A 21049-nucleotide genomic window follows, 5' to 3' on the forward strand; every position below is an offset into this window, starting at 1 on the left:
ACATGCGCTCACATATTTCCAGTTTTTATTGAATCATTTCACTTGCCGCCTAGAAAGCCAGTGGAAGTTCGGCTATTTGTCAGCGGGGGCTTCTTAATTACGACATCTGAGGAAGCGGGTCGGAAAAGCCCCTGGAGGGTCGAGACACACTGATGTGAAGCCAAGCTGTCAGGGCAGCAGAGCGCCCAGAACTTTCCAGCAGAGAGGAAGATCGGCCTATTTAGGTTATTGTGATTCAGGATATAGTTCATCTCCAACCGTAACCCCAGAACATGCTGTTCTTTTCTCTTCCCCCTTCATTTATATTTTACAACTGATCATTTATTGTCTAAGCTGTCCTTCTCTGCTGTCATGTTGAGGTTTTTCTTTTTTTGGAGCTGCCGCTCTGACTGCTACAGTATCAGCTGGAGGTATTGTTGTTGCTCCAGGAGATGAGTCTCGTCCTGATGGTGATCTCATTTTTGTTTGCTCTGAAATGTAACAGAAGGATCCAAGAGTCTTGGGCGAAAGTGAAGAAAAAAAATACTGTAAATTGTATCTGCAATTAGCAAATGACTGATACCATAAATTAAAGCTGCTTTTTTGTCAGTGTAACCTGAAAATGAATCATAAGTGAGTTAAAATTAACAGCACTCACTGCTCGGGTATGTTTTCATTTTGAGGCATGTGTTTGAGGCGGCGTATTATTCTGACTCTGGATCCAAGTATATGGGCTCTGAATTCTGTATTGGCTCTATCTGAGTTCATTAAGCTTTACAAAGTGTCACTTTTGTTCAGAGGCAAAAATCCAGCTCAATGACAGACATAAGAGTGGCGTTAATGAGAAATGTCTCTGCAGTTACGCTCAATCATTAGCAGAACCTGACACAAAAAATATGCTTGATATTTATTAGCGATGCACCAGTACAAACCTTTAGACAAATGTAAATATTAATACAGTCATGATCAAGAACAGATATTTAGAGATATACATTATATCTATTTTTTCACACTTTCAAAATAGTGAAAAAATGACAACGATGACATTGCTTCACTCTTTCACTAAAACACCCCACAGTTCTTTGGCAGAACAAAATGGATGGAAGAATGAATGAATGAATGGATGGATGGATGGATGAAGTAAGGAACAAAAACTCTAAATTCAAGTACTTTTTCCAAATTATCCAGATTCTGAAAATATACAATTCTAAGCTGCTGTAGACTATACAGGAACACCAAATCTACAAATTTATTTGCAGTATTACTTTCAAAGTATATCTATAAAGCAGCAGAATATTTAGCAGGGGCATAAAAATGTTTTTCTTAATAAGTATGTTGCAATGAAACTAGAGTTTCTTTTCTAATCCAGCAGCTGTGGCCAGATGCAAGTTTTTCAAGAGAGTTGTTTATGGAATATTAATTTAAATCCAAGGCATAAACAGTGCACTTATCTGTTTAATTATGTTACCGTAGATACATTTAACTATGTTTTCCCATCTCACATGCTATTCCGATATTCTGCATCCCTACTTTGCAGAAAGAGATTCTTTTCTTTCATAAACAGACTAATTTTAGTCAGTGTCACACTTGATGAATGTAATATTCTGACTCATTTCAAACATTTTGTAGTCACATCAATAGTATTATAAAATAATGAGATCTTTAGAGCGGTGTGATGCTGGACCACTCCCAGCCACTAAGGCCTCATTCTGTAAACAGAACACATTCACACATCTGTGATCCATTTCTTCCTCTGTCCCTCTGTCAGATGGGTCCATATGGCATCTCTCATGTCCCCTGCTACCTCTATCAAAGTCACATCTCTGCTGTCAGCTCCTGTTTTATGTGTGATGGTATGCTACATTCTGAAAAGCAGGCTGCATTTTGTATGAAGCACGCACTTGAATTATACATCTGATGATACCATCATAGCGTTGTAGTGGTATCATCATATCACTCTTTAAAGGTGGACTGCCATGTTTGCAGCCCGATGCTGACAATATTATATGAGTGTATTCTGTTAAACCGGTTTAAATAATTTGCTAAATTTAGAAAAGACAAGTTCTGATTGGTGCTTTTGATAAAATGGGTTTGACGGAGGTGATAAGTCACAGTGTGGAAATACAAGCAGAAGCAGAGCTGACTGTTTAGACAGGAGCATATATGTGGAGATGATGAGCAAAGCCAACAATCCATCTTTGAATCTGACTTTCAGCAGAAAAATATGTAATTATAATGGGAAATTTATGTAAGTCCATCCCTTAGTCTGTTACGAATCTGTGATGATGGTAGAGTAACTTATTTAATTCATGTTTGACAATTTATAAATAGAAAAGCCTTGAAAATGCTTCCCCTTTTTGTTTTTGAAAAATCAAACATTTCCCTGTGTTTGAATCTTCATCTTTTAGTGTTGATTCATGGACCCTGCGACACAATAGAGCTTTCTCTGTATTGTAGCTGCTTAAAATCAACTTCTTTTACGTGTTAGGACATTTATTTGACAGATGAAATGTCTTTTTAGTTTTTATTTTTTAGGAATGAAAAAAATAAGCCGGAACTGAAAATGACCATTAAATGAAAAAAGACTGACTGACCTTACTGTTACCGTACTTTGAGTCAACTCAACTGTCATTGTTATTTGTAAATATTTCATTGTTAATCAGTGGCTAAATATATTCCACATGTATTTATTCTGACAGTAATTTAGTTTATGCAGTCCAACAAAAAGCATAGAAATTATGTGAAAAATGTTCAGACTTCTCTGCTGAATTTGGGGATGTCATTAAAACTTGATGTATAAAGGAAATGTTTGCGAATATTGTGAATATTTATCACCGATGGATAATGACCTATTTTTCATATTTCTCCACAAGTTATTACAGACAAAATATACAAATGTAGATTTTTAAGTGTTCCCCTCCTAATCTGATGCATGTTTTCTTGTCTTGCAGTGTGAAAGCTGTGGAACCTGTGATCAAACCAGAGTGAACGACCAGATCGGGAACATCTCATTATCAAGTGGGGGAATTTTCCCAGCTCCCCTCCTCTTAACTTTCAAACTCCTGTTATACATTTCACTTTATTTTTTTCTATTTCTGCCCCTTTTTTCATGGCCAGGATGCAGGATTCAGAGCTTTTTCTTTACCTTCTTTTTCTTTTCCAACGAGACCAAAAGCAGATGCCAAACTGACTGTGTCAAAAAAAGCAAAAAAATAATATTTCATGAAACTGCATTTTCTACATAATCATACAGTATTTCGCCTCAGAAACTGATTTATTTGCCAACGTGAACCTTTAAGTCCACCATCATATTAACAACTTATTTACTCCTGACTACTTAATCTTTCAGTGTTTGCTGCTCTTAATGTGAAAACTGCGTGATTTTCCTGCCAAGACCATAATCAGTGCATTATTGGTTCAAAGTGCTTTATAAAAAGTTTGCAGAGTGACAGAGGAAGCATGTGGTGAGGAGTGATAATTCTCTGACGGAGTCTGAAGGTTTTATTTTAAATCGGAGCGCCGTTTTGACTGACGGGTAACACAAGCCACGTTTGACCAGATAAATCCAAGCCCGCCATCATCACCGCCGCTGCTATCTCAAAGGCTTAGACGCATACTGTCCTCTCAGTCTGCGCTGTGAAACACTGTTGACACTTTGCCTATCTCCTTCTTCCAGTCGCTTACATTAGAAAGGCTTCTCAGTCATTGTCGTCTCGTTTCTTCCATATGTTGAGCTTGATTACTGACGTGAAATCCCCCTTTATCAAGTCCCACTGAACTCTTCAGCATTCCTCTTTTTGTTCCTGAAAAAGCATGCAATTTAAAACCTTTCACTGTACTCATGTTTGTACGTGAAGGAAAAATAATTTTATAAGAAGGAACAAAAGGATCATAACGTGAAGCCATACCGAACACCAGCCATACAAATGAACTTTTACATTTGCAAAGCTTCTCACAGTATTTTAGATTTTTGTTTTCTAACAAAGTGATCTTCGTCATATTGGTGCACGCACACATTCAGGGAATCCATGAGGCAACAGCTCATGAAAAACACCCAAATTCTGATGTTTGGAGGAAAGAGGATCCTGTAAGTTTGTAGTTTTTGCAACTGCTTTTTCGAGAATTGTTTCAATCGGATCGTCCGCGGCATTAAATCGTGGCAGCCACAGCGACCACGCCGAGTTCCCCGTCTGCGTCCCAGTTTCCTCTGTGTTGACGGATGAATCCAGAAAGTTTCATGTCTGTTCTGTGGGCAGAACCTCGCTGCCCTGCTAGAACCGGGCCCAAGCCCTCCTTTGTTCTCTTCTGTTGGGCCAAGCTAAACTCAGAGCAGAGACACTCGAGCAAGGGAATCCAACGCACATAAATCTGCGGCTTCTTTTTTTTTTTTTTTAAAGAAAAGTCTTCAGTTTTAAGTTCTCACCAGCTTCCATTGACATTCCAGTTTAATGGACTGACCGTTTCCTTCCAGTAGCTGCTGGAAAAAACTTAATTTCTTGAAAGTCCTGATGCTGCTCAATGCTGTTCATCTGCAGTAAATTCATTCAACAACATCATAGCTCACAGTTTTTAAATCCCAGTCGTTAGACCAAACTCCTAAGCATACAGACCTTTACTGATCCATCTAAGTTACTTAATAGAGCTAATTATGGAAATTGATAGTGTCCTGTAAAAGATGTACAAACTGAAGAAACTTGTGCCAAATTCAAACTGATTTTCTTTCAGCTTTTCAAACAAAGCTGAGAACTTTGAAGCTGCCATCACTGTTGTTTACAGACACATAGCCTGGAAGAAAATTATTTTCTTTCCATGTCAAATTATTATTATTATTTTTTTATTTACAACGGACAGTAGAAGTGCCAAACTCCCGAAAGAATAGATCCAACATCAGTTCGAGCGATCTGAAGTTTACATACAGCACTAAATGTTTACAATCCACCGTTTCCATTGCAATTTGTCACGTGCCAAACCGAGCGTTCCCATTGGTCGTTTTGTTAAGAGTTTAAAGTTTTCCTCAAACTCTGCTCTTTTGTTTACAGTAAATGTGTAAATACTGCCATTTTGAAAAGTTTTGAGTTTTGGCCAAGGGGGAAAAAATGCCACTCTGTCAGCTGACAGACCGATACTAATTATTCAGAACCCAGTGCCATTCAACACAGTCATATAGTGAAGTTAAAGTTGGCTGGTTTATTAAACTGTTATATAGGCAGTTTGTACAGGGCCTAAAATCTCTGAAAACCTCAATGTTTACACAAGCTGCTTTTGGGAGGAATTTCTATCCAGAGAAATGTTTACATTCAGACGAACGAGTGAAATGCCAAACACATTCATAAAACAGCTGCTGAACTGCATCTGAACTAAAAACTGAAGTTCAAACATTTTCATCACAAAGGTTTTTATATTTCAGCCAGACGCCATCTTGGAGTTGAACTCTGACAGCTGATTTTCTTTTCTAAATCACGACTGAAGAACTTTACCCCAGAACAATGAAGTCCACGCTTTCGAAGAGGATGCTTTCCCTTTTTGTCATTCTGTTGCTTTTCTCCTGCCTGCCTGTTTCCTCCCTGACCATTACCGTGGAGCGCCGAGATGCCAACGGCGACGCCAGGACGCTTGGCAGCAGCAGTGGCACCTCTGCTGGAAAAACAGGCAGCACCTTGTTCCTCCTGACCGGCTACAAGTCAAACCCCCGTGGTGGATCCAAAGTGCCACCGAAAGAGGCTGAGATGAAGGACGATGATGATCCAGCGGCGATGGCTGAGCTCCCCCCGAAGCCCCTCCCACAGAGGATGTTTCCACGGAACGCCACGGAAAACCCACTGAAGCCTCCGCTCAGTGGGGCCCAGGTGGCCCCGCCACTGGTGGATAATGGAGAAGTTTGCAGGTATGAAAGTTATGTGATGCAGTTCTTTTTGTTAAAGTCAAATTTTACTTATGAAACCTAAATCCAAAAGATAATAAAAAGTTTAGTTTCCTGCCAAGCAAATCTAAAAGAAAAGAAAAAGCACTACAAAAGTAGTAAAATAACTACAGGATAATAGTTCCACAATTTGAAGCTGGTATTCCTTTAACTGAAAAGTCAATTGGTATCAAAAAAGGTTGTATAATAAATTGTTTTCTTACGGAAAATAAACTATAATCCCTACTTCTATTAAAATAATATTAGTTTACTATTATGTTAATATCACATTTGATTCTAATTAGTTCAATTCTGACACAGAATTGAGCAGAATTGTAGAATAAATTCTTGCTGAATTTAGCAGTAGTTTCCAATTAGCCCTAAATTCAGTCCGCTGCTTTAAATACATGCCTCTTGTTACTTGGTAACAGTTAAAATGAAATCGCAGTGTCACTTTAATAAAGCGGATGGGAATCTACGTGACAAACGTTTTTCTCAACTGGAAATACATTCAAACATTTTTTTTTTTGTAAGCATAAAAAAATTGTTTAGAAATTGTTTAGCCATCTGGCAAACAGTGCACAGGTGTGGGTGGAGCAGTTCCTTAATACTCCACAAAGTCAAACTAAGCTCTGGTCACTGTGGGACTTTGCCTGGTATATTTTTAAGATGACTTTAAGATTTAAGCTGTCTATTAAACTATGTTTTATTAAAAATAACCTGGAAGTACCTCGGTACCCTAGATTCATCTGTGAATACATGGTCGACTGTAACATACATTTAGTGCTAAATGTCTTAATCTCCAGATTTCATAAAAAGTTACACATGAATGAAAATACAGCCGGAGAGACTAAAAGCATGTTAGAAACAGACAAGAGACAAAAAACTGAGCTGTTTGCATGAAATTTCACCTGATGGATGTGTTCATGTTGTCAGCCAAATCTGAGCTCATCCCTGTTTAACAAGGTCAAAAAGGGAAAATAAAATAAAAATGAGAGAAATTGACAGGAGCAAGAAAATTAAAATCTGAAAAGTGCATTTGTTACTTTAGGTTAAGTTCAAGAAAAAGGATTATTTTATATTGCCATTTGCAGAAGTGAGGCTGCTGTTTGAGCGACTGCAGCTTCCACCGGCTCGTTTAATGTGTTCTTCTTACTGAATGCCATAAAAGCAAAGAACATCATGATTCTCCTGCAGCTCTCATCTTGATCCCACCAAAGCTCATGTTCTGCACTGAGAGGCGTCTTGCTGTTGCTACGCAACAGATAATCAGCTCTAAATCAGTTGTCTGTTGGCGAGCCGCACACTGCGACCGCATCCAGGCAGCCAGAAGCAGAACGAGCAGGAAAATATCAGACAAGATCCAAAACATACATAAGCTTTCAACTTTTCATCTGTATTGATTTGTTATTCATGACTTCTGTTATTTCCTATCTTGCCTTTTGTTCTAGTGTTGCTTTTTATTTTTTAATACACTCCAGATTTCTAGACTTAGTGAAATGCCTTCCTCTGTGATGAAACACACTCATTACAAAAGTTCAGATTTCCGTTTTATGCTTTGCTCCCCAGGGGTTACTATGACGTCATGGGGCACTTTGACAACACGTTCAACTGCTCCAAGGGCACGTATCGCTACTGCTGTGGTACCTGCCAATACCGGTTCTGCTGCGAGCACCGGAGGAGCCGACTGGACCAGGATTCCTGCAAAAACTACATTTCCCCTGTGTGGGCTGACCCTCAGGCCCCCGTCAGCGTGCCTGCCGCCAACAAGCCCGATCCCGACTTCGAGACGCTGCAGCAGCAGAGCAGCAGGTCAGGGTTGGAGTTGAAAAAAAATCCCATGATGCATGTAAATAATTAGTTAAATCAATGTACACATTTTTTTTAAAACCACCTCTAATTTCTTTGTACTTTTGTCACAACAAGACCTTCAGAAATCTAAAGATCACCTATCAATCTTTCAGATTAAGTTTTGGTAATATGAAAGATTACTTCAGCCTTTTTGAAAACCAAATATAAATATAATTTCACATTATGATTTCAACTTTCATTGCACAGTTTTTGTAATAGGTGAAAAAGTAAATAATTTGAGTCCCAAAGAGTGAGCACAGCATGATGCTCAATTTTGATATTTTTGCTGAAATTCATATTTTTGTTTGTTTTTTCCCATTATTTTTTTTGCATGGTCCTACATACAACCAAAACAACCACAATGAAACTTAAGGGTGAACCATTTCCTAACCTAAAGCGACCTTCAAGTGCAGAAAATCATTGACGTCACCCAACAGCACATTCTTTATGGGAGTAATAATGGATATAGAACTGTTTATGGACTGGTTTTAAAGTTGTTCAGCAATGAGAAACGACAGATTTGTCACAAGAACATGAAAGATCTGCTTTGGATGCACAGTCAGAGCCACATCTGGTCTGATTGTGATATTATAATCGGATATGGATCAAAATTTTAGTACAACGTCGGGAAGTGGAACAGATTGGATTGCTACTGCAATGTGAAAGCAAACTATGGCAATCCAAATATCAAGTTGAATTCAGTACTTTGATCTGTCAGCCCTTATTGTTTCTGAATGCAGAGGTTCAAACTTACTGAAATACTTTAACTGAACCTTTTCTGGGTGGAACTGCTTTGTTCAAGCCACTAAGAGCAGAATACTAGAACTCATACAATTTTCTCTTTTTCTGCCTGTGTCTCTGTACCTTTCTGCATGACTTTATGTTGGTTTTTTTCTCCAGTACGGGTTACGTGATCGGAGGGGTGATATCCTTCACGCTGGTGGTGGCTGTGGGCGTCAGGGTCGCCTTCAGCAAGGTGGCGCGTCGACCCCGCAACAGAGATGTCAACATGCCCAGGTGAGACCAACTAAAGAGCTGTCTCATAGAGACCGAAATAAAATGTGATTCATTATTTTCCAGTAACAGAATTTAAAGTAAACAGTTGCCAAACTGAACCTTTATTTTTTTTCTTCAAATTAAAAAAAGAGATTTGAATTTCAGTCTCATTCTGGGCTCATTTTGCTCTTCGACACCCACCAGAGTTAACACAGGCTGGGTGATTTGTGGTAGCAATTACTGAGGCGATGGATCAGGGAATTGTTGTTTACTATTATCGCGTTTCATTTAATTAAAGTCTGCCCTAAAGGAAAGTTAACAGTGAGGAAGAAATGGCTATAAATTGCTATGGACAAAAAATGCACTCTGTTTATCAAGCTGCTGACCTCCAGCAGTCGGGGGGTTTCCTCTTAATGTTCTTATAGTTTTCATTCAGTTTTCTGGGACTGGGTCATGTGTTACTGCTCTCTTAGTCTCACCATCAAATATCCACTTGGGGGTCTTTAAGGTTTAGATAATTTTGTGCTCCTTCATCAGCATCTCCAGACAGGCATGCTGCTCCTTACATATAGAGTTTAATTATTATTCAAGTTTATGTTTGATATCTGAACTTTTGACTTAATTTTAATGTTAATGTACAAAGTGAAAGAGAACTGACACTTTTACTCCCACAATTTAATAGTTTCAAGTGATACTTTATGTGCTTAACATCATCAATTTTTTTTTTAAAACAAGACATTAAAGATAAAAATGTATTTTTTGAATGATGGCATCTTTTCACCTTTTTCTACACCGATCCACTCATCTTTCCTGCACTGAGTCAGATCCTTGGTGGACATTTTGCGTCACCAATCGAGCCCCGTGCAGCAGGGAGACAGGAACAACGCCGCTGTGCTGACCGCCACCACATCCGACGGCCGCACATCTAAAAGCCTGTACACCCCCGTCCTGCAGTTGAAAGACAACCGCAGTAAGTGACAGAGCGGCTCGAGTCGAAGCCAACGCATTCGCATGTTTGTGGAGGTGAAAACATAAAGTGACATTGTCACATTCAGGTTACACGAGCCTTTGGATCCGGCTTGCTCACTGTGTCCCGAGTGATAGGGAGGGTAATTATCACTGCTGTTCTCCTGGTTTTCAAATCTCACTTCAAACTCAGTAGCAGTAACACAATTCGCACTTGAGGTGGAAAACATTTTGCTGGGACTGAGATGCTGTCAGACGCCGCAATTTTACAGAAAAGGAAATGGATAAATTAGCTTTTCATCCAAAATGACACAGATAAGGGAGTTACTGAAATATTTTTAGCTACAAATGGTTTTTAATTATCTTTGTATTTTACTATTGTACAATATTTGCAATTACAAGAACTTTGCAAAGAACTGTATACATTTCTGAGCTACACATTTCTTACAGAAGAAATCGACATATTATTTGAACTATAACCATGAAAATCCTATCTTATTCACATTTTGACTCTGTCATTTTCTGTGACGATTAATAAAATGTTGAGAAAAATGCACAACTTATAGAATTGAATAGAGTGGAGGAAAGAGAAAGCTCAAAGTTGCTGAGAAAATTAATGAATTAACCAATATTCTCCCTTTGCTTTTCATTTTCTTCCTCTGATTTTCTTTCATTCTCTCCACGATTTGGATTGTTCTGCAGAAAATACTGATGAGATAATTGTCAAACCTTCTGTTAGAAGCTAAACTAAGCTCCTAAGTAATTTTGTAGGTATATTTTGCTAACTTAGCAGTTGAATTAAGTTTGGTGCAAAATTCCAACCTTAAAACAATTGAAACAGACAGAAATATAATTCCTGGCGGGAATGCTGTTTTCTCCTTCCTGTCCATTTCTCCTCTCTCTGCTGTCTCTACCGCTGTCCCTCTCTGTCTCTTTACTGACACAAATGCTTACGCGACACACGCTCTCTGTCTCTCAAGTGGTCGTCCATCAGTTTGTTGGCTCTGCTCTCTCTGCAGCTGGGAACTTGCACCACCCTTTTAACCAGCAGGGGTCTGCCTCCAGCCCCAAACACTCTGCTACCATTGGTAAGCCTCGAGGTTAGCAGCGCGTGTCCAGCGCAGGCGGCGGCGAGCTGCCGGCCGGACCCACGGCCTCCCCACCACCCTGTTCGTCTGTCTCTGTTAGCCTGCCGGAGCGCGCTCTTCAAACAGCTGCGCCAGTCTCAACACTGTGTCTGTGTGTGGCTTCTCTGTGTGGAAGCTGTGTTGAAATTGGCACGTTGTTCATAAGAGCGAAAGCTTAAAGTTGTCTGGCCTGCCCTGGCTTTACTGCAAGTCTGTCTGCCCACCTCTCGTCACCCACTACCACCACAAGCCTGCTTCCAAATGTGCTTGTTCTTCTCTCTTTTGTTTATCTCTCTGTGCCACAGTGACGTGTGAGTGCGCTTACAGCTGACACCGAACATGAGAGGAGGGTTTGCTGTGAACAGAGCGGCTCTGTTTCTCCCAGCTTTGCACCAAGAAAACAAAAAGCAATGCTAGTCGTATCTAAAAAAAAAAGAAATAAAACCGATGTAAGTTACGTCCATGAAAGGAAATGAGCTACTCCTGAATGTAAAGTAACGCTGATGAAGGATCTGTAGGATGTGGTTACCATGGCGATCGGATGGTAAAGGGATCAGTGTGATTTCCACTGAACTTTTTAAGTTTTAGTGCGAGTTATTCTGAGCGTCTACACCTACATGCGTTTCTTCTGGAATGAATTACACAAGAAGGCATCTGCAGTGATTAGAGCCAGCTTTGCCTGCAGATGTTACATTGATGGCGTTCATTAGTAAAAGGAAACTAAAAGTAATTGATGTTTTAGGTTCCATTTAGAATCAAAGCTTGGGAGCATCTATCATTTGTTGCGCTGGCTTTAATTTGGGTTAATGGATATCAGGAAGAGACATTGAATTTAACAGAAAAATCGGATTTTAGCTCATTAATGTCCTCTAATGATCAGGCATTTGTGGTTTTAGAGCTTTTAAACCTTGATTGGATCGTTTGTCCTCTTGGAGTCATGTTCCATTACATGACCTCTTCTCTCTTTGGCTTGTTTCTTTTTTGATGGATTCTTCTCGTTTTTCCATTTTAACAGCCACTTTATGAGACTCACATATTAAATTTTTTCCCAATTTCTGAGGATACCAGCCTGATACTTAAACCCCCTGAAAAATGTGATGCATCTTATCTTCTGAAGGTAGAAGTTCTTATACAAGTTGCACATCATTGCAAAATGACGTAATAGTGTAAGAAAAGGACACAGAAGTTGTACAGTTCTGGCCAAATAAACATACATTTATCATAGGTTTTTATTATAAACATCAATTTTCCAAGGTGATATGACCTGAAAATGATAAACCTAAGTGACATTTCAAAACAAGAACTGGCCCTGACCCAGCTTATAATAACAATCCACAAGTTTTGAATGATATCAGATCTTGACTTGACTGACATTTTTTGAGTATTGCCTTGTTATGTGCACCAGCCCAGTACCACTGTCTACACTATCTACATACTTCACTGCTGCTTCTTACTTGTCTTTCTGTCTTTTTGGCTTGGATCTCAAAACTATTCCCAAGATTTTTCTAATCTCTGCCAAGCTTGAAGGTTTTCTGTCAGCATCATTTTTATTGCTCAGGGCCTTTTCAGTCCACACATTTAAACAATTCTTCTTTATAAAACTAAGTAAAGTGTTATAATTGAATTAATGACATGTATTCCCATGATTATAAATGAAAAAAACTTTTAATGGCAATTCTAGAGTTGCTTAAAAAAATAAAAATAGCTCATTTAATATGTTTTTTCTCTCACCCAAAAGTGGTTAAACTGATTCTGTTAGTATTTAGTGAATAACATCTGGAGTTGGAAAGGCGGCAGTGCAGAGGGGAGTTCAGTGAATTGGTTCCCTGCATCATATAAAATGAACAAATCTGAGAAGATTTCCATAAAGTTTCTCTGTACATATTACAAACACACAATAACACACATGGTCACCTTTGCGTTAAGTTGTGTGCTGGTACATAAACACAGTATGTTATGTTCTTTACTTGAAGCTTTCTGCTTGTTTTCTCTATCAGCCTTCATCATGTTCACTTCCAGCTTTAAACTAAAACAATCACAGAACTAGCATTGCTTTTTTTACACAATGTGTGTGCGTGTGTATGTGTGTAACGGGTACAGAGGTCGATGTGGTGTGTGTTCCCTGGGTGGCACTTAACAGAGACATCATTGGCCATTACAGCCCATTACTGTCAATGGTCAATGACCAGTATATGTCCTGCAGTTATCTTAACAAGATCGCAGCCCATAACCGTTCCCACCCTGAATGAACTCTGCTAGTGTCTGTATTGAAGACAGGAAACAGTAAATGGCCACGTTATGCAACCTTTAATTGTTGTTCTCCAGTTTTTCTGGCTCTCACTCCCAGAGGTAGTTTCTCTTTGTCTCTCCTCATAGAGCCAACATTTCTGATCCCTGTTTGGATGATCGTGACTGATCGGCATGTTTCTGATTGAAGATCTGAGCGTTTGTCTCTGTTTGAATCCACATGTGAGGTCCCTGCTGAGTGCACCCACATGTTGGCTCATTTACAGCTCTGACTCTCTGCTGTTTGCAGCATATATGAATGTGTTTGTATACTTTATGACATAACTGATATCAGTGTACATGCTGCAAAACAGGCGTCTATGCTCCCCTCTCCTCCTCCATGTTGCTAACATAAGACAAGTCATTTCTGTGTTTACTGATCTATGTGCTGCTTTTGCACTTTGCATTAATGTGACTGTATGTGCACTAAGATTCCTCCTGAAGCCATCAGTGTGTTTCTGTGTATTTATATGTGGCTGATATGTTGGTGTTGCAATCTTAGATGAGCAGTACAGAGTTGTATTTATAGATGGTCGCCATGGAGCTAAGAGACACTTCCTGTGTTCACTGATAGTTACCCTGCTTGTAGAATCTTCCTTTGTTCAGTCTTCCCTTTCTTTTGTTCATTTACTGTTTTCTTTGCTTCTTGTTAATATTATATTAATTTTTTCAATTTTTTTCTTTTCTCTACTTTTTAAACATATTCATTTCATTACCTCTTAGAGTTCCTTTTAAAAATCTTTACTCCTTAGTTATTTAAAAATGTAACTATGTTACAAACCAAAAACTTGAATTAATTTCATTGGGATTTTGCAACAGACACAAAGTAGTAACAGTGAATAAGAGAAATAAATGTGTATCTCTGTTGAGCCATTACTTTGTAGTCTTTTGTGATGCGTCTTTGCCAGCTTTGCATGTCTTGCGATTGAAATTAATACTTTTTGGTCTGTTTTTCTTTATAATTCAAGCTCAGTCAGACTGGATAGAGAGCATTCATTAGCATCAATTTTCATTTGTCATATTTAATTCTGGACTTTGACTGGGCCATAATAACACATGCTTTGACCTAAATCATTCTATTGTAGCTATTGTTGTACATATTGAAGCGTTGACCTCCAGGTTTCACGGTGTGTATATCTACCCCTCTCCCACAGCATGATGCTGCCACCATGTTTCTGGTTGTGCGTGGAGTTTTGTTCCACAAAAAGTTTAGATGAGAACTTTCATTCACGTATTTACTGACACACATACATGTTTTTTTGTTCTTTCTTTTTTTGTCTAAGGTTGGCCATGTCTTTGAGAGATTGATGTTTTAAAATGTTTTTAATAACTTGTATGTTGAAAATTGTTTTCCTTTTGCTTTATAGTTATGCACTACTTTGTGTTTCTGTCATGTAAGAACCCAAAAAATTACATTGATGTTTCCATTTGTAACATGGTAAAAACCTAAGAGGTTTTTCTCTTCCTGAATTCTCACCTCATTGTTTTCCTTCTATTCTCCTTCCATCCATTATATTTTTCATATTCATATCCAATCTTTTTTAATCTCTAACTTGCTTCTCTTTTGTTTCTTCCTCCTGTCCATTTCTTCCTGTCTTTCCTCAGAGCGCGGTCCTCGTTTGAACAACACCTCCCAGCTGTCGTCTGGGCCCAGCCTGATTTCAGGAAGCGGTAAAGGTCCGGGTGGGGTCGGCATCCTCACCGGGAGCATGAGACACAACAGCAGCCACCCGTCTTTCTCCCACTCCTTCCACAACCTGGCGCAGCTGCCCCCGTCCTACGAGGCGGTGATGAAACCAGAACTCAGCCGCTACAGCTCCCTGAAAAAACTGGGTGAGTTATTATTTGTTTCTCATATGAAATGCTAATTAAAAGTACAGCTTCTGTTTTGGACATTTCACACACTTCAGAATGATTATTTCATATGATCATTTCTGATAAGGAACCATTATCTAAACCCAACTAGGCTTATGTGGAAATATAATTAGCCCCCTTAACTAATAAATTCAGTTTATTTTCACCAGATCTTTGCATCAGCTTCACTAGAGAAACTCAGGCTTTTTTACTGGTTGACCTCGAGAGTGAAGAAATCACTTTAACGTGACACTTTAACAAATCTCTTTAATGTCTGGTAATGTGAAGTAGGGATAAGGATCTCAAAAGGCAACACAGAATCTGAAGAAATAAAGTCATTAATATCTGTCAGTCTGGAAAAGAGTTCAAAGCCATTTCACCACAGTGTGAGATTTTATCCACAAATGTAGAAAAAGAGAATAGTGATAAATGAGGAGTCTCATTATTACTTTCTCATACAAGATCACTTTGGTTTGGTTTTTGTTCCCTCTATGAAGAAAATCAGCATTTAATAAGATGATATTTTGTGGTTACTAATTCTGCCTCTTTCATTTCTGCTATTAAAATGAATTCAGAAACATTTCAATATTTATATTTTCATGCAGAGCAACTTAGCCAAAGCCAGTATGTTAACTGTGTTTTATTAAGACTCTGTTAATTTTGCTTGCAACATTTAAATGCCGTTCCCTTAAAATTGTGTTTTTTGCTCATGTTGCACCACCTGTTGGTTAAACGGTTTGAAATTTTTTTAAATATGCAAGTCAATTTCAGCAGATGGATCAAAATTGGGAATAAAAAAATAGGAAAAAAAAATACGGTTTTGTGACAAAAAATAAATAAATTTTGATGTCAACAAAAACTTCTTAAAAAGCTATTGTATTTATTTTCAAGATCTCTCTGAAGCAATGACATTTATAATTGATAATGCTTTTCGTGATTCATCAATTAGGACAAAATGGAAACAGTCCAACTATACAGTTGTCTACTCTAGGGGAGATTTTTGATTGGGTAAAACCATTGACATAGAATTGATGAAAAATCAAAATAAAACAAGTGGTTATTATTTGTGGTCACCAGAGTATACAAGTGTGTTTTTGATGATGAAAAAATGCCCTCCTCCCATATGAGCTTTTCTTTCCCATCATCATTATTCACTATGCTGCAAGATTAGTAACAAAAAGTGCAAAGTCGTAGAATTTCCTTCTAGAATTCAGACAGCAGCAAAAATGTACACAAAGGTTGTTCTGAGATTTTTGAGACATGCAGAGGATTTGAATGTGGGAGCACAAATGTCAGAATCAGTCAGACCGATCGTAATGCTGAGTTTAACCTGTCAGAACAAGTGGAAAAGAGCAACGTGGGCGCTTTTGCTTCGTTTTACTCGTTCTTGCTTGCTGGTATAATGCTCTCCATTATTTGCCAGTGTTGGGAGAACATCTCGGCGTGGTATAAATGTACTGATTTATGGATGCAAAACAGGTTATATAAAAGTCCCATTTACTGTAGGTCAGCAGCTTTGTTGATCATCCTGCTTTGAAATTTACTGCATTCTTTGTGGATCATTTCAGGAAGATTTATGTCAAGAAATGACATAAAGCTTGACAGGAAGTGGTAAAGAAAAGCTGCAGTATAAATCAAACAGGGAGTGGCACAGATGAGGAAGACGTCAGTGAAAAGGATGAATGAGTGAATTTGAGAGAAGGGTTGATCAGAAGAGAGAGAGTAGAGGGGAATTTTAGAGGCAGTGTCATGGTGAGTGACGATACAGCATGAAGGTAGAAGATAAAGGAAGATGCTGATGCAGAGGTCATTCGGGAAAAAAAAGGAAAGTGGAAGAAGGCACTTGTGGAAAGAGATGGGGGAGGGGGATCTGCAGAGGTCTGGCTGCTTTCGATGAGGAGGAAACGATTTTCGAGGCAGTTGCTTCCTTTACTTCACTCACTCTGTGATGGCCGAGGACTGCAGGGGGAGGGGAGTCGCCCTGCAGGCTTGTGACGGATGGTTACTTCATGAGGGATGACCCTTATGAGTCTGTGTTCAACGAGCATGGCGCTACATGGATGGAATGATGTGAAGGCGTAATTGAGAGGAGGCTCTTTATTATTTCGATTCAGTCAAAAGGGGAAACGCTCCATAAATACAGAAGGGAAAAAAGGTTTCTTCGTATTCAACAACCGATGATCTGACTCCTGGCAAAAATAAAACTCCAGTCAGTAATTCGCATCTTAGTTTTTTTCTTCTTTTTTTTTCTCTGCCTCTCCTCTCCCATTTTTAGTTTAATAGTTATACACTTATGCCGACTTATAGGCAGTTACAGTGTAGTTTATATTTGCTTACAATTAAAAATAATGCTTGAAATGTTTTATATATTACATATGTTTATAACAGAGGTTTGCGTGGAATAGATATTATTAGTCAGAGTTTTTCCCACAATTAACCATCAGATAGACTCCATATTTTCTCTTTTAGAAACCTTTGCATAAATTTTTCTTTCACTGTCATTATTTTTCTATTTGCCTGTTTATGGTTATACTCTCTAAACAATGAAGGATCTCAGCAAAAGCCACAAATAACTGCAGATAGTTGGGAAAAAATAATTGCATGTTAAAATGTTGCCACAAAGCTTAATGGAGGGTAGATCAAATTGTGGACACGTTTAAATATACATGTATGCTTTACATAAATATTATTAGCTTACCTGGTGAGTAAAAGATATAATTTCAGAGTTTAGTCATGGAACTGGTTTCATTTAAACAAAACTGTACTTATCCAAAACAGTATTGTTCTTAGAAGTAAATTTTTATAAACAAACAACTAAAATGCATTGCATGCAGTGCTCAGGGCTGTAAATCACACAAAATTGCTAAATTATACCAAGCAGGGTTCTGAGAGGTATTTTTGTTGTTTGAACTCCTTGTAATGAGTCTAAAGCATCACTCTTTCACAGCTTGAAACAATCACATAGTGGTTAATATGTGTGTACATTTAGATTTTATGAGCATATAGAAACAAACAAGTAAAATATTTATTATGTAAATGTTTCTTTCACAAAAAATCTGACTATATTCCCTGTGTGATTTTAGGTTATAAAGTCCTTAAAGAATTACGGTAGCTAAGAATTTGTCAGATTTTGCACTGTCCATATTATCCACTTCTGTTTACATTATTTCTTTCATCAGGCAAATCTTGGAAAGAAAAGAAAAGAGGTTTTATTTTTAAAAATCTTCATAAAGTGTCAGTGTACTCTTTTGCCTGCTTAGTTCTGATGGACATGAGGTATAAAATTTTAGTAAAATTGAGTTTTACTCCCTGCATGTTCATTTTCTATTTAGAAAGGCCCAACATGGACATCAAAATCTAGTTTTAGACATCTACAAATAAAATAAAAAAAAACATTTAACAGAAAATGTAGCAGTCCCATAAAGCTAAATGTTTTTAAAATAATATATTACTAAATATTTTTCATCTTCAATTATTGCTTGGAAAGTGTTTTTTATGCTACTAGAGATCAAGATGGATTCCGTCCATTATTATAGATAAGAATCATATCCCCTACTCCAACGTCTCTCTGCTCATTTTTCTAAGCTTACGAACAGAGATTTAAAAAGGAGAGATAAAAACAAATGAGGTGCACTAGCAGTGCTAGCTAACAACTGGTTGTGCCATTCAAGACTGTAAAATATTTGAAGATACTTAATGTAGATGATGTGAATTGAGTGTTTAATTTATTGTGAGTTAATTGTGAGTAAAGATCTCATGAACTGACTGATCCACGGTGTTAGCTGGCATAGCACCTCTTCAGACAGTGTGAATCATTGTCACATTGAATTAAAGCATTGCTTTTGGTTTTCTGCAAAATCAACTCTCATATTTTCATCAAACAGTTTTTGGGGAACAATTTTTTTCAGGAGGGGAGTGAAATGTCAGGATGACACAGAGCAGATGAAAAACGGCCACTCAGCTGCTGCTGAATGAAACCTGCTGCTTTTGATGTGCTTCCCTGCAGAAATGACATCGATAAAGGCTTCTTTGTCCGCGGCCAGGCATAAAAAAAAACCCTCGAGATAATTTGGCCTTAAACAGAGCGAGCAAAGAGAGAAGAGGGAGGCCAGGGTGAGGACATGAGATCATCAGGGAGAATAGAAAACAGGGAAATGAGGCAAAAGAAAGGTAGACAGAAAACCTCCACATTTGGCGGAAATTATGAGAAGATGGAGGCAGAGGAACAAATAGAAAGAAAGGAAGAGGCCTGAGAAGGTGAGAGAAAAAAAGACAGGAGAGGAAGAGGTAGAGAGCTAGCTGGTTAAAGGTCAGGTTTTAAATTGGCTCTTGCAGAGCTGCTTCCATGGAAATACTTTGAAGATTAAAGCAGACTCGGGGTATGGAGCAGAAAGCACAGAAACACTGTTATTTCTCTATTAATGAAGACTTTCGTCTCTGTTGACTTTGTTTCTCTTTGCTGTCCTTTCTCATTCAACCTCTGTTACTTTGTGCTTTTTTTTACACTGTCCTTTCTCATGTATTATTCTCTTATGCCTTGTTGTAATTTCTTTTATCTACGTTTCATCTCCTTGTTTGCTGCCGGTACTCCTCTCTCAAAGAATTTCACTCCCCTCTGTTGCCACACTCCATGCATTTCTTTCCCCGTTGTTTTTACATCATATTCTTTGTTCTAAAGGTTTGCCACTTTTGTCTCTAATTTCTTTTCTTCTGTACTTTTTTGCTGCTGTTCCTTTTTCAACTTTCTATTTTTTCCATCTTTCTTGTCAGTGTCACTGGAGACCAAAATAGTGTAAAGGGAACATCCCTTTAGTCGCTTTGCTTATAGCAAGCAGTCAGTTATTTTCCATGGTGTAAAGTTTTTCTCACTTTTGCATATTTCAGACCAACAATTAGAACATTAGAAGATTTGAGGATGAGGTCTGACTAAATGCTTAAGGCAAACCTAAAGTATTTCAATCATGTTTTATTGCGGATGTGATGTTTAAATTAAGACTCATCAGGATGCTCACATTTACGAATGGTTTGTTTACATTTAACAAATTTTCTTTCTTTCCCTTTTTTTATGCAACAGAGAAAGAACTTGATGAATACTCGGGTTATTACACCAACAAACGTCGTTCCAACAACGCCCCACCCTCCTTCCACTCCTCGCAGCACCACCTTCCCTGGGGTGGCGACTACACACTGGGATCCAGGGGCACCCTGCCCCTCCATGGATCCCGTCCACACCTCCACATCCCCACCTCCACCCCGAACCCGTACCCGCTTCCCTCCCAGGCGCCCTACACCAGCTCCACCTTCGACAGGCCGCCTCGCCGCGTCCGCTCCCAGGACCAGCTGCTGGCCTTCGGGGAGGGAAACACCCTGTCCCGCCTGAACAAGAACCAGCAGCACCAGTACTGCAAAGCCATGATGAGTACCAGTAGGAGCTCCACTTCACAGACGCTCCGCAGGTGAGCTTAGAGCCAGGAGACGATCAGATCTGACAACTTGGAGAGTGAAATGAAATCAGGAAAGATGGAAATGAAAACAGATCATAATGAGATGTGATCCAGAAAGGATGGAGGAAGGAAAGCAAAGGGAAATATGGGACAGGAGTTAGACGATTTCATTAAAGTTTCAGAAGTCTGACAATGTGAAGATGCACACCGGTGAACTTCCAAGACAGAGAATTTTTGGCCTGTCAGTTAAGATGATAAAATGAACAAATCTGTTTGAGGAAAAAAAAGAAATCAGATGAAATAATCTGGTATATAAGTGTGTTTACTTCTAAATCAATGCTTTTATAAAGAACATTTCAAAATGTAGTATTTTCTTTTCGACGCTAGTCAGAAAAGTAAAACCTTGAAAAAAAAAGTATATCTTAATCATCATCAGTTATCTGTCTGATAACCAATATTAAATATATAAAGGATAGGATTGGAACTTTATCTCATTATTTCTGATTAATTAATTACATGTATTTTAACATCTACATTGTTATGCATTAAACTCAATAATTCAGTTTATTGAGAAATTGTTGCACCTATAAGTGTGATGCATTTCATTTAATATAAACATCCATGTGATTAAAAGAAACTGATTCACT

General features: G+C 38.4%; 1 protein-coding gene across 2 annotated transcripts in view; it reads left to right on the plus strand.

Moving 5' to 3' along the window:
• shisa7b (shisa family member 7) overlaps positions 1-21049 on the plus strand; it is a 37245-nt gene that overhangs the window by 11631 nt on the left and 4565 nt on the right. The window contains exons 2-8 of one of the 2 annotated variants that reach the window (XM_055055267.1): positions 2931-5863; positions 7448-7690; positions 8630-8746; positions 9550-9695; positions 10711-10779; positions 14710-14937; positions 20033-20414. In XM_055055267.1, the coding sequence (XP_054911242.1) occupies positions 5466-5863; positions 7448-7690; positions 8630-8746; positions 9550-9695; positions 10711-10779; positions 14710-14937; positions 20033-20414 (1583 nt within the window). In that variant the 5' untranslated portion in view covers positions 2931-5465. The remainder of the gene's footprint in view (positions 1-2930; positions 5864-7447; positions 7691-8629; positions 8747-9549; positions 9696-10710; positions 10780-14709; positions 14938-20032; positions 20415-21049) is intronic. The other variant, XM_055055268.1, reaches the window with a different exon arrangement.

This window comes from Poeciliopsis prolifica, unplaced genomic scaffold, assembly GCF_027474105.1.
Source record: "Poeciliopsis prolifica strain line A6 unplaced genomic scaffold, Auburn_PproV2 SCAFFOLD041, whole genome shotgun sequence".
In the NCBI taxonomy this organism is placed as follows: Eukaryota; Metazoa; Chordata; class Actinopteri; order Cyprinodontiformes; family Poeciliidae; genus Poeciliopsis; species Poeciliopsis prolifica.